Here is a 13,599-nt window from a genome sequence, read left to right on the forward strand (position 1 = left end):
ATTCAAATGATAGTTAAAATTTTTTTCCCATGAGTTTGGTTTTATAACCCCATGTTTTAATTTCCTCTCTTCCCTCTTTTCTAATAAATCAGGGGTATAATTTAGATGATAGATAGAACTAAAGGTGTTAATCTTGTTGTTGGGATGTTTGATTCTTTTGTAATGCCTTTGCATACCTCCGCTTTTGCTTGAAAAAAAATGTATGAACCAGAATTTCAATTTGAGTAAAAAATATATATTATTTCCTTGATTGATTAATTTAGCCAATACTTGAAGGTATACATATAGAATTTATTATAAATATAACTTCATGCATTTGTCTACGTCCTATTTACTACTAAACAAAAATTAATTATCAACATAAACCAAATCAATGATAAATAAACATGAATAATTAAAATAGTTAAAATCATACCTATTACACGCGTAGCAATCAAATCAGAATCAAGTTTGTCATGGTCTTGTGTTATACTTGTATTCAAACACGTGTGCGGCCCCCCCATTGCGTAACTTTTCATGTATCAATTTTTTTAGATACAATTGCCCTCATATAAAAAGGGCATGAGATGTCATCATTTCAATTTGCGCAGCAAACAACATTTTTTTGTGATTTTGATTCAACAACTTTAAAAATTTGGTGTACCTTCATAACATACTGTTGCAGTGCATTCTTTTACTGCATTTTTGCTTTCAAATTTCATGCCAACAAATAATTCTTGACCAATATTGAAGGTTGATCCCATATCGAAACCACGGATGTCTTCTTCATCCAGATGACTCCAATTAATGTTACTATAATAAGAAACAGATTTTCAAAATGCAGTCCCACTTCCACCTACAAATAAATCTTAATATACAGTTTTTTCTCAAAAGTATTTATGAATTAGATATAAGATTAAAATATTATAAGATTACAATATTATTTAATTAAATATACCTTCTTCATCTGTATCAGATATATCATCAATATCTTCCTCCTCATCCAAAGAGTATTCAACATATGAATTAGATATCATGTAATCATCATTGTCAGAATCATTATCTAAATTTATTGCAAATCTTTAAACTTTTGATTCATTGCCAGTTATATTATTCTCACATGATAATAGTGAATTTGCCATATTCAACGCAGAAGCACTGACAACATCTACTTCAACGCACAATTCAATGACACTCATTTCTTGTTGTTGTTGAAAACTTTCAATCATTGTTTCGACATCTTCATCGTCACAAATTTGCAATGCAATATATTTACCTGCAACTAAAAATTGACAAGTCGTAGTAGATATACTTTCATTTTTATCTAATTTTACCTTATCACGAATTCTTTTTTTTAACCCATCAAAAGTTACACCACGTTTAATTTGAATAGCCTTTTTAGGACCTTTAAATCTGATGTCATCGTCACTTTAAAATATTCTTTCATTCAAATAAATCAGAACAATAATCGAAGAACTCATTTTTTTAATAAAACCTACAAAATAAATCAATAATGTCATCAATAATTTTCATTAACTATAATTACATAAAAAAATAATACAAATTAATAAAAAAATTAATAAATATATTACCGATTTTCACCTCACAAAAGAAATATCAATAAAGTTGTAATATAGAGAGAAAGAAAATTGGAGAGATGCAGAAATATAGCAAAAAGTGTGTCTCGTTTATATAGGCATGTATTGCGTTGGTAGTAATGGCGCAATACATTGTACTTAGGTAATTTGAGCAAAGGGTTGCTCCAACTGACATGTCACAACACCTTTTCAACTGGTCACGCGTTGTCCAAAGCAGTCAACACTGTCATAGCCTGTCTAAAAGTGGTTGTGTCACTGCATGTGTAGCAACCCATTGCGCAAAGTTTTTGACACAACAAATTCATGTCACTTGTCAGCTCCCGGTTGAATTGCGCCCCTGCCTTTGGCACAATATAAATAAAAACAGACTCCCCCGGTAGATAGTTTCAAAAAAATCCTCTTTTGGTAAATAGTTTCTAAAAAGACCTCAAACTAGTGCTTTTGCCTTCTAATGGTTGAAAACCAAAGCGTCAACTAATAATGTCACAAAGAAACACTCCTTCTGCAATACAAGAAAATGACCCATATGATAATACGGAATCATCCACCAACTCAAGTAGCTTTTAGGAACCCTCGAAATATAAAGGGTGTTGCTAGGTGCACCCAGTACTTAAGGAGAAAAGATTGAAATACCCTTGATCCGTAAGTCTTTTAAGTTGATTCGTAAAAGGCTTACAGATTAAGTTGATCCATAAGCCTTTTACGGATCAACTTAATCCGTAGAAGTCTTACGGATCAATTTGATCCGTAAGTCGTTTATGATCAAGTTAATCCGTAAGTCGTTTATGGATCAAGTTAATCCGTATGTGTTTGATATCAACATACAAATCAAGTTGATCCGTAAGGATTCTATGGATCAAGTTGATTCGTATGTACTTAATATCAACATATGGATCAACTTGATTCGTAGAAACCTTACGGATCAATTTGATCCATAAGACTTTTACGAATCAAGTTGATCTGTATGCGGTTAATATCATCATATGGATCAACTTGATCCGTAAGACTTTTACGAATCAAGTTGATCCGTATGCGCTTAATATCAACATATGGATCAACTTGATCCGTAAAAGGGTTACGGATCAATTTGATCCGTACGATTTACGGACCACCCTCACGCATACCTATCACAAATGCGAAGAAAGCGCAAAGATAGTTTTGACATTTTTAAAAAATGTTGGGTGCATTGGTAATAATGCTGGGTGCACCTAGTAACACTCAAATATAAAATATACTTTGAATGCTTTGATCATAAGTCACCTTCACGTCGTCTTGATTTATGACAAAAAAAAGTGTTATTTACGAAAAAAGTTCTGATTAATTAATAATGTACAAACTTTAATAAAGACAGTAAATACACATAAATATTAAACTCGTTTTTATATTCTTATAAATGAATTAATTAATTTTCGAATGTGGAAGTAAAAGGGTATGTCATAGCATATGTGCAAGTTAGCATGAAGATGGGTTTGAAGCTGTCTCAATATTTAATTGAGATTTCATTTCATGTATAATTTGGAAGGGACAACAACTTAAAAAGGAGTGATAGAGAAGTCCGTCCAGTTGGGGAAAGGAACGCGTGACATGCAAATTAAGAATCCACGTGTGCAAGTGCAACAGAAGAGCAGCAGCACCCAAGTACCAAACCATAATAAAACCAAACCCTTATTTCTTCGTCTTCACTTTGACAATGGATCCAGCGTTACCCATTGTAGCGTTATCGCTTCTCTTGGGTGCCATCATCGCATTTCTCTTTTTCAGCACCTACTACCGGAAGCGGCAATCCGAAATCCAATCTATCGCCGATCCCAATCCCAAACCCTTATCCTCTAAAGCCCCTCCCAAGAAGCCTCTCTCCAAACCCCATTCCTCCGACAAGGTCTGTTCCAATTCTTACCCACTTGTCAGTCTTAGGTTGCTGCTGTGGTTTTACGAATGTGATTTTTTTTAAAGTTTGATTTTTTAGCCTGGCTTGACCTTTTTCTTTTTGTTTAGGATCAAAACAAGCGACATCATCCGTTGGATTTGAATACCTTGAAGGGTCATGGTGATGCAGTGACAGGGATATGCTTCTCCCCCGATGGACGAAATTTGGCAACAGGTATTTCACCATATATTCGTTTGCAACCTGTATATATATATATATATATATATATATAAAATTGTATTTTTAGATCACAATAACATTTATTTTGCATGATCATTGTTGTTCCTAATTCCTTTCACCTAAGATTCCTACCTGTTCTATTTTTTATATTTTTTTCACTTGTACAAGCAATTGAGCATTATATGAAACTTGTTTCTTACTTCCTACTTTATATTGTCTGTGCTAACAGCTTGTGCTGATGGAGTTGTGAGAGTATTTAAGTTGGATGATGCTTCAAGTAAAAGTTTCAAGTATGTGAATTTCAAGAGCCTCTTGATAGTTGATACATATGCATGTCATCTCAATCGATGTCAATCATATTAGGTAATTCATATGCATAAACTTTATTCTATCAACTCTTTTGCAGGTTTCTGAGGATTAATTTGCCAGCCGGTGGTCATCCAACAGCAGTTGCATTTTCTGATGATGCATCCTCCATTGTTGTGGCGTCTTATACTCTGTCCGGCTGTTCATTATACATGTATGGAGAAGAGAAACCTAAAACCTCTGAAGATAAACCACAAACAAAGCTTCCTCTCCCAGAAATTAAGTGGGAGCATCACAAAGTTCATGATAAGAAATCAATAATTACTATGTTTGGAGCCTCCGCAACTTATGGCACTGCGGATGGAAGTACAATTGTTGCCTCATGTTCAGAAGGTATCTTTACGACATCATTGCCCATTAGAATCTATGCAGAAATTGTTCTATCATAATTTATTTATATATTCAGGGTCTTCTCATCTAATAGTATGTGGCAATTATGAAAGGAATTTCAATTTTAATTAGAATTAGGTTGTGGAAAAAGAAATGCTTGTATGGATAAAGGTCCACAAAGTTAAATAGAGTATACATTTCTGTTTGTGTTGCCTTTGCTTCTCTAAAACCTACATATTTATTTGACCACTAAAAACTGCAAAGGTCTCAGTGGCCAATGCTGTCTTACCTCACCTAATGAGGTGCTTCTGAGTAAGAAAAATTAGATTGTTAAATAAAATTTGGATCTGGCATTTTGAGAGAAAGTAAAATAGTGTTTATCATTGCTCTGAAAAAGATTAGACAAAATTACAACCAACAATGTTATCTCTTTATATAGAGAGACTCAACCGTAACTAATTGCAAACTAACCCTGAAAGTTACTAACTAACTACAGTTAGTAACTGTAACTACCTTGCAGTTGGTGACAGCTCACTAAAAGTTAGTAAAAGTCAATACAATGGAGTAAGAATACTCTAATACCCCCCCCCCCCCTCCAAAAGCTCATGGTGGGTACCGAGAAGAATTGGAGGGATCACACAGTGTGAGTTTGGCCCTGAACACTTCAAAATTACTTCAAGACAGAGCTTTGGTAAGAATATTTGCATACTGACTAGTAGCAGGAACATAAACTACCTGACGTAGTTTATTTAGAACCTTTTTTCTCACAAAAAATAGGTCTAGCTCCATGTGCTTTGTACGAGCATGAAGGACTGGATTATGAGCCAGAGCCACGGTGCTTGTGTGGTCACAATGAAAAACAGGAAGTTTGTGAGGAACAAGTTCATAAAGAAGAGATTGAAGCTAGGATACTTCAGCAGTAACTAAGGCCAAGCTTCTGTATTCAGCCTCTGTGCTCAAGCGGGCAACAACTGACTGTTTCTTTGACCACCAGGATATTAAATTAGGACCAAAGTAGACACAAGCACCAGAAGTGGACCTTCTGTCATCAGGATCAGAGGCCCAACCTGCATCACAGAATGCATTGATGGAGAAAGGTGCAGAAGCTGGCTTTAGATCAAGACCCCATGTATGAGTACCCTTAAGATACCTTAGTATCCTTTTAAATGCAACCCAGTGATCTTCAAGAGGCTCCTTCATGAACTGACAGACTTTATTCACAGGAAAGCTAATTTCTGGTCTGGTTATAGTTACATACTGAAGTGCATCTACAACAGATCTGTATGTGTAGGGATCAGTGAGTGGATCAAATCCACTTTTAGTTAGCTTACATCCAGTAACCATAGGTGAAGAAATAGGTTTTGCTTCTGTCAAATTGGTTTTGGCCAGCATGTATCTAATGTATTTTCCTTGAGTGAGAGCAATAGAACCATCAAATTGATGTTTTACCTCTATTCCCTAGAAATAGTCTATAGAATCAAGATCTTTAAGAGAGAAAACAGTATTCAGCTTAGACATCAGATGAGTTGCTTGATTAAGGAAAGATTAATCCCTATTATGATGATATCATCTACATAAACAAGCACGTAGATTGTTGAGGACCCATTGGAGTAGACAAATAAAGAGGGATCACACTTGCTGGACTTAAATTCAAACTTCAGAAGTGTCTCCTTGAGTTTATCAAACCAGGCTGTAGGGGCCTGTTTAAGACCATAGATTGCCTTATTAAGCTTGCAGAGCATAGATTTGGTGGAAGATTCAAAACCAGGAGGTTGCTGCATGTACACCTCTTCTTCCAAAATCTCATTAAGAAAAGCATTATTTACATCTAACTGTTGTAATGGCCAGCCATAAGTGGTTGCAACAGTGAGAAGCAATCTCACTGTTATTGGCTTTATCACAGGTGAGAATGTCCCTGTATAGTCAGTTCCATACTGCTGATGGAACCCTTTGGCCACTAATCTGGCATTGTATTTACTGACTGTATCATCAGGATTCTCTTTAAATCTGAAAACCCATTTGCAACCAATAGGAACTCTGTTAGGAGGTAGAGAAACTAGGGTCCAAGTACCATTGTAGATGAGGGCGTCATACTCAGCTTTCACGGCAGCTAACCATGTAGGGTCAGTCAATGGATGAATTCGAGGCTGAACAATTCCAGACTTAGACCTAGTTTGCATTGGATGTGTGTTTTGAACAATGGGTTAAATAACAGCTTGTTCTGGTTGAGATACTTGTAGATCAGAATTTGGTGAAGATGAATTTGTAGAAGCAATAGAAGTTGTGTGAGGTACAGGATGAATCTCACTAGGAGAAGTAGGAGAGGATTGATTGGACTGGGAATTAGACATGTGTGAGGAAGAGTTATCAACCGTAGGAATAGGTGCTTGTGGTTGAGGAACAGACACAGTAGGTATAGTAGTGGTGGGAAATTGTGACTCTAAAGAAGATTGTGAGGAAGAAGGAGAGGAAAACAGACTAGGGCAGGGAAATTTGGACTCATTAAACACAACATCCTTAGAGATGTAAATTCTACCTTCTGCTGAAAGACACTTGTACTCTTTGTGAGCAGGTGAATATCCCAGAAAAATACACTCTTGAGATCTAAACTGAAGTTTATTTTGATTCTAAGGTCTTAAGAGTGGAAAACAAGCACACCCAAACCCCCTTAGAAAATGAAAATCAGGTTGCTGTTTATACAGTTTGACAAATGGTATATCAAAATTAAGAGAGGAAGTAGGGAGTCTATTGATAAGAAAAACACTGGTTAGGAAGCATGATCCCAATAGGTAAGAGGAAGAAGAGCTTTGGCCAAGAGAGTAAGTCAAAGCTCAACAATGTGTCTATGTTTTCTCTCAACCACACCATTTTGGCGATGGGTGTGAGGCAAATCACCCTATGAATGATCCCTAACTGCTGTAAAAAGGAAGTAAAAGGTCTAAACTCCCCCCCCCCCCCCCCCAGCTTTAATAGGAAAAACCAAACTGTTTCTCAACCATTGCTTGAATCTCTTTGAAAATAATCAGTGTTTCAGACTTTGCTTTAAGCAGAAAAATCCAGGTATACCTAGTATAGGCATCAGCAAAAGTGACATAATAATTATACCCAGTAGATGAAACAAAGGGAGCTGGTCCCCAAAGGTCATGAAAAATGAGTTCAAGTGGTTGATTGTAAGTTGTGTGAGAAGAGGGAGAATGTAGTTTATGTGCTTTACCAATACAACATGAACAACAGAAATCAAGCTCACTTTTATTGATAAATGGAATCTTACAAAATTGCATTTCAAGTTTTTGAATAGCAGACTAGGATGGCCTAGCCTAGAGTGCCAAGTGCTTGAAGTAATGGAATTTACAGAGGCAGAATTTACAAGAGAATGATGTAAACTAGACCTAGCCCTAAGAGAGCTTGTCTTGACATTGAAAGAAGGACTTGAGAGCAAGCTGGGAAATTTTTACAAACCATCAGAACTGAGATTTCCTTTGAGAAGTATCTTATCGGATCCCTGAGATTTCCTTTAAGAATAACATTAGAATTGAATGGAGATAAAAATGAAGATGAGCCAATAGAATTAATTGGCAAACCTTGACCATTTCCTATTATGACTTGATCAGATCCCTCAAAGGGAACACACCGCTGAATGTTTTGAACATTTGAGGTCACATGATGGGAAGCACCTGAATCTGGAAACCAGCTACTAGAGGGAGTAGTAGTGGATCCAGCAATCATAGCTTGTGGTTGATTAGGAGTAGTAGATGATGGAGGAGCTGACTGTGGCAGTAATGAAATATAGTTAATAGGATAATTGGCAATCATAGGAGCTTGTGAAGAGTTTCCCAAGTAGCCTTGTTTCTGCAGCTGTTGTGGAAAAACAGATTGAGCAGTCCATAAGTAAGCTTGTTGCTGCAACTGCTGTGGAGAGACAGGTTGAGCAGAAAAATTGTTGAGCATGGGAGCATTTTGCACTGGAGCTTTGTGCATACTGTTGCTGTGTGCCAAAAGGAACTTGCATAGGTTGAAGCATAGCTTGTATAGGCTGCATTTGTTGAGTCATAATAAGATTAGTTGTGCGATAGAAAGAGGAAGATGGTCTATGCCAACAATTGCCAGCATCATGTCCGTACTTAAAACAGATGGAACTTCAAACAGATGGAGCATTGAATAGAGCTGTGACCACCATGTCGACCAAACGACCTCCACATCCACCAAAGTGGCCACCACGACCACCATTGAATTTAGACTGCTGATATTGATTCTGATCATTTTGGGAATAATTTGACTACTAATTCTGATTAGGGTTTTGAGGCTGATTTTGATTCTGTTGCACAAGAGTAGCTTGAATAGAATCTGAATTGGAATTCAAGGGAGCAGCAGAAGTGGACACAATGTTGATAGAAGCAACATTTTTCTTATGAAATTTCTCAATGCAAGATTCATGTGCAAGAAGCACTGTTTCAATCTCATCAATAGAAAGAAGCTCAGATTTATTCGTGATGAAAGCAATAGAAGAATCATAATTCTCTGGTGGACCTTCAATAATGATGTCTATGTGTTCTTTCACAGAAATCGGATCACCAATAGCAACAAGAGAGCCAACAATGTTTGTATTGCAGAAAGAAAATCAGAAACAGATTGGCCTTCAAGGGAGATTTGGCGAAGATCAGTATGCAGCTGCCTTGCTCTTGCATTTGTATGAGCATGAAAATAATTGTGACTGTTGTCCCATGAACTTGCGAAGCATTGAAGCAGAAATGGTGGATGGAAGCCACAAGAGCAACAATTGATCCTGTTGCTCCTAGGCACGGTAAGCTTCAGTTACGCAACCAGCATCACGATCAGTAATCGTCGCAAACATAATCTGCACATTTTGAATGAAATGGAGAAGACGATGGCTGCGAATCACAGGTTCAACCTGTGATTTCCAGAAGAGATAACTCACAGCATCAAGCTTCTTGTAATGACGTGATTGAAGTTCGTGTTCGCCGATGGAGGTTAATCAGCTGCGCATGGTCATCGTTTGGTGGAATATCACCACTGTCACCACCGGTGTTAACTGGAGTAGTCATCACGATTGCGAGCACAGCGGAGATAGGTGGAGGAGGAGGGGAAAAACAGAGATTGAAACCGAAGAAGAGATAAAAAAGATGAGGAAATCCCCAAAAAAATTGTTGCAGATCGCAACGTAGCTGTGATACTATGTTAGAATTCAATTGAAAGTAAAATAGTGTTTATCATTGATCTGAAAAAGATTAGACAGAGTTACAACCAGCAGTGTCATCTCTTTATATAGAGAGACTCAACTGTAACTAACTCTCAACTGTAAACTAACCCTGACAGTTTCTAACTAACTACAGTTAGTAACTGTAACTACCTTACAGATGGTGACAGCTCACTAACAGTAAGTAAAAGTCAATACAATGGGGTAAGAATACTCTAATACTCACTAAATCAAATGCACTGTATTATACTCTTATTTTAATTTGCTGATGAAATTACTGTCGCTGTCTTTATGCTGAGATCTAATGCTTGATGATGGCTTTCTACAACCTGTTCTAAATTTGATTTCTAATTCAGGGACTGACATCATTCTTTGGCATGGAAAAACTGGGAAGAGTGTTGGGCATGTTGATACAAATCAATTGAAAAATAACATGGCTACTATATCACCCAATGGTCGTTTTATTGCAGCAGCAGCATTTACTGCAGACGTGAAGGTGAGCTTTAATGTGCAAATCTATTTAATTTATTATTAATTACTAATATATCTTATGTATGCACAACACCTTTTACTTTAATTTTATCAACAGTCAATCAACAATTTTTTCGGGCCCAAATGATTTTTAATATTGTGTGGCCACTGGCCAATGATAAAAAAATGGATACAAGGAAGAAACTTGACTTTAGAGACTCAAGTGGTCTGTTTTCATCTATTTAACAAATGTAAAAGTCGGGATTGCAAAGAATATTTTCCATAAAGCAAAAAGGAGAGAAAAGGGGGCATGTGATATATAACACTCTGCATTAGACATGGGCCCTTCCCCATTTAAGCCAATAGACATGGCCCACCAAGTTGAGCTCAACCCACAGACCATCCAACATGCACCCTTGATTGGGTGACTCATCGAGTTGACCCTGACCTACAAACCCAACATGCACCCTTGTGACTCTTTGGTTTTATTAGGATAACTTGCTGACATGTAGCAGTGAGTCTGTTAGATGATGACTGAAGACTAGGGGATGAAGGAAGAATATGGATTCTTTCAGTACTATTCTTGATGTCAGAACACATAATGTTTCAGGCAGTGCATGGATCTCTTTAGACAAAAAAAAAATTGATGTTCCAGTCCAATTGAAAATTTAGAATAATTTCAGATAATAGCCTGTTAAAGTAACACAATTGATCATAGGACTAGCTTGTCTAAGAAAGCTGTGTGTAATGATCAGCAAATTGGTTAATCCTCAATTTTTGTTTGTAATCTTTCAATAAATCTGCCTACTCCAGAACCAAGATAGTGGCACTTGAAACTGCACTGTACAACTGGTGAAAACCAGAATCAATTAAATTAAATATCCTTTGTGTGGTTTGTGACTGAAAATAATGGAGCGTTAACATTGTAAGCTGTATCAAACTGAGGTTAATACTACAACCACTTTTAATTCGTCTTTGACATGAATAGAGATTATTACAGTTGTCTAATAATTTGTTAGATAACCTCAGGGAGCTTCTCAATGCATCATTAGTATAATTAATGTGCCTTTTATTATATTTTCTGATTGACAACTTTTATCAGAATGTTACTGCTTCTTTTTTTAAAGATTACTTAATATCTCCACTTTTTCTTGTTTACAATGTTTGACAGATCTGGGAGATTGTATATGCTAAGGATGGATCTGTGAAGGAAGTTTTAAATGTTATGCAGCTTAAGGGGCATAAGGTTTAATATTAGCATTATTATTTTGGAGTTATTTAAAATTTAGTTTAAGCTCCCAATTTTACATTTATAGACTTTTCAAGCCAAAAAGTTTGAAGATTATATTTTCCTTCAAATGCATTGCATTTTTGTTTATATAAGAGGTATATTATACATTAATTTTCATATATTTTTATGCAGTAGTCTTATATTTTCATGTATTACATTAGAATATCTTGGATTAATGGAAATTTCATGAGCATGATGTGCATGACACAATTTTCATGAATGCATGCCTGCCTGCACACGTGCACGCATGTGTGTGATTTTTAATTTAAACAAAAGAGTAAAGATGATGGTCTGTTTTTAAAAGTAGTCATATTAACTCTCTTCGTGTGTGTGTGAGAGAGAAACTTACAATTTAAATAAAAATAATAAAGATTATGTTCCTATTATCATCTTTTCGACTATGATTAATATGCTTATTACTTGTGTGTCAGAGTGCTGTGACTTGGTTATGCTTTATGCCAAACTCTGAGCAAATAATCACTGCATCCAAGGATGGTTCAATGAGACTATGGAATATCAATGGTAAGCAAGTTTTGAAAGATGATTATTTTTTACTTATCGAATTGGTTTTATTTTTCTAGCAAACACTTGATGTCGAAGTCGGCCTGGAGTTGCAAATAGTCTTAATGGTTCTAGACAAGATATTTGGTCATGTTATTAATGAAGAATTCAAACAGTACTTCGATGAGAATCTTTGGCTGAAAAGGGGCATGTTTTCTTTTGCATGTTATTTTATTTGGCCTGATAAATGGGCTTGTTATTTGATCAATTAAGGGTATTCTTTCCTCTCCGGGGTTCCAAATGTTCATATGTGCTGTCTTAAGGACTAGGTTGTTAATTAATTCAACTCCTCTCACCTTTATTTTCCTTCTATCCTGAAGTTCGTTATCATCTTGATGAGGATCCGAAGACGCTGAAGGTGTTCCTAATTCCTCTTCATGATTCTTCCGGTACTACACTGCACTATGACCGCCTGAGTGTTTCCCCTGATGGAAAAATTTTGGCTGCGACCCATGGCTCCACACTGCAGTGGTTATGTGTTGAGACTGGAAAGGTTCTGGATACAGCTGAAAAAGCCCATGATAGTATGTCCAAGCATCCACCATTTTGATATTTCCTTTAATTGCAACTGAAAAAACAAGTAATTTTCTATCTGTGATCTTCAACTCCTTGATTATTTTCTTCCCTTGCAGGTGACATTTCATGCATTTCATGGGCTCCTAAACCCATTCCAATGGGTAAGCTTCTACTCTGACTCCATTGCTTTTGGTTCTTTACCTAATTTATTGTTCTCAAGAAATTTCCATTATTGCCAAATCTGTTTCTTGTATCTTGTTTGCTAATCAGTGTTAGAAGATATTACAAAATAATTTAGATAACATACAATGAATTTGATTTAAAATGACATTGTTCTTAGTTGTGATTATATATTATGATGCCTATAAGGTATGCTAACCAGCATGTAATTTTGTTGTCTTGCTTATTATTGTTGTGGTGCCTTTTGCAGGAAATGAACAAGTTTTAGTTTTAGCCACAGCCAGTGCTGACAAGAAAGTGAAGTTGTGGGCATCTCCATCTATCCCTTCATCATGAACCACTATGATACTGCACCAACCATATAGCATGCCTATGCATGCGCTGACAACTAATTTATGTTAAAGAGAGATGATTCAAAAGTTCTGGGACCTGGTCTCTTCATAGTTGGTTCAAGCACTTCACAACTTGATTAGAGCTGCATGGTATCATTGGAAAGTTGAATGAGAAACTAGGATGAGCTGAAATGATTCAAGCCCTTCAGTTGCTGCTTAGACTTGTATCTTTCCGAATTTTTGTGACTAATAATTTATATAGGCATAGAGATAATGTTGTTGGTTTTGGTTGTGCTAGTGAGAGGCTGACGTGAAATGATGAAGTGATGCGAGAATAGTGTATTAGTAACTTTGGAAGAGAACATAATGGACATGTTGCTAGTGGCTACAGTTTGTCTTTTAAAGAAGAAAAAAAAACATTTTCATATTTTCAGGACAATTATGAAGGCATTATTCCATCCAATTTTGAAATTTTGGAAGTGGTTGCATTGGAAAATAACTGCAAATTGCAACGAGATTCATTGCACATGTTTTTTTCTTTTTTTTTTTCCCTTAATGATACAGGCCAACAATCCAGCTATCTCTTGTTCAGGTACGGTAAAACTTCAAAGTATTGGATTAAATATATTTTTTATTCTTGATAAATATTTAAT

General features: G+C 36.1%; 1 protein-coding gene across 1 annotated transcript; it reads left to right on the forward strand.

Moving 5' to 3' along the window:
* The first annotated feature begins 3,134 nt into the window (after nt 1–3,134).
* LOC114396791 (transducin beta-like protein 2) lies at nt 3,135–13,417 on the forward strand. Its single transcript, XM_028358958.1, has 10 exons — nt 3,135–3,456; nt 3,573–3,678; nt 3,914–3,974; nt 4,091–4,383; nt 9,952–10,091; nt 11,238–11,312; nt 11,789–11,879; nt 12,239–12,442; nt 12,551–12,595; nt 12,865–13,417. The coding sequence occupies exons 1-10, from the start codon at nt 3,268–3,270 to the stop codon at nt 12,948–12,950; spliced, it is 1,290 nt and encodes a 429-aa protein (XP_028214759.1). The 5' UTR covers nt 3,135–3,267; the 3' UTR covers nt 12,951–13,417.
* Nucleotides 13,418–13,599: the final 182 nt, after the last annotated feature.

This window comes from Glycine soja, chromosome 18 (genome assembly GCF_004193775.1).
Source record: "Glycine soja cultivar W05 chromosome 18, ASM419377v2, whole genome shotgun sequence".
Lineage (NCBI taxonomy): Eukaryota > Viridiplantae > Streptophyta > Magnoliopsida > Fabales > Fabaceae > Glycine > Glycine soja.

Bases quoted from the DNA above. Each gene is read 5' to 3' on its own strand.
- LOC114396791 (XM_028358958.1), top strand. From the start codon at position 3,268: ATGGATCCAGCGTTACCCATTGTAGCGTTATCGCTTCTCTTGGGTGCC. The intron at 4,384-9,951 runs GTATCTTTACGA...TTTCTAATTCAG, and splicing joins TGTTGCCTCATGTTCAGAAG to GGACTGACATCATTCTTTGG. The intron at 12,596-12,864 runs GTAAGCTTCTAC...TGCCTTTTGCAG, and splicing joins TCCTAAACCCATTCCAATGG to GAAATGAACAAGTTTTAGTT.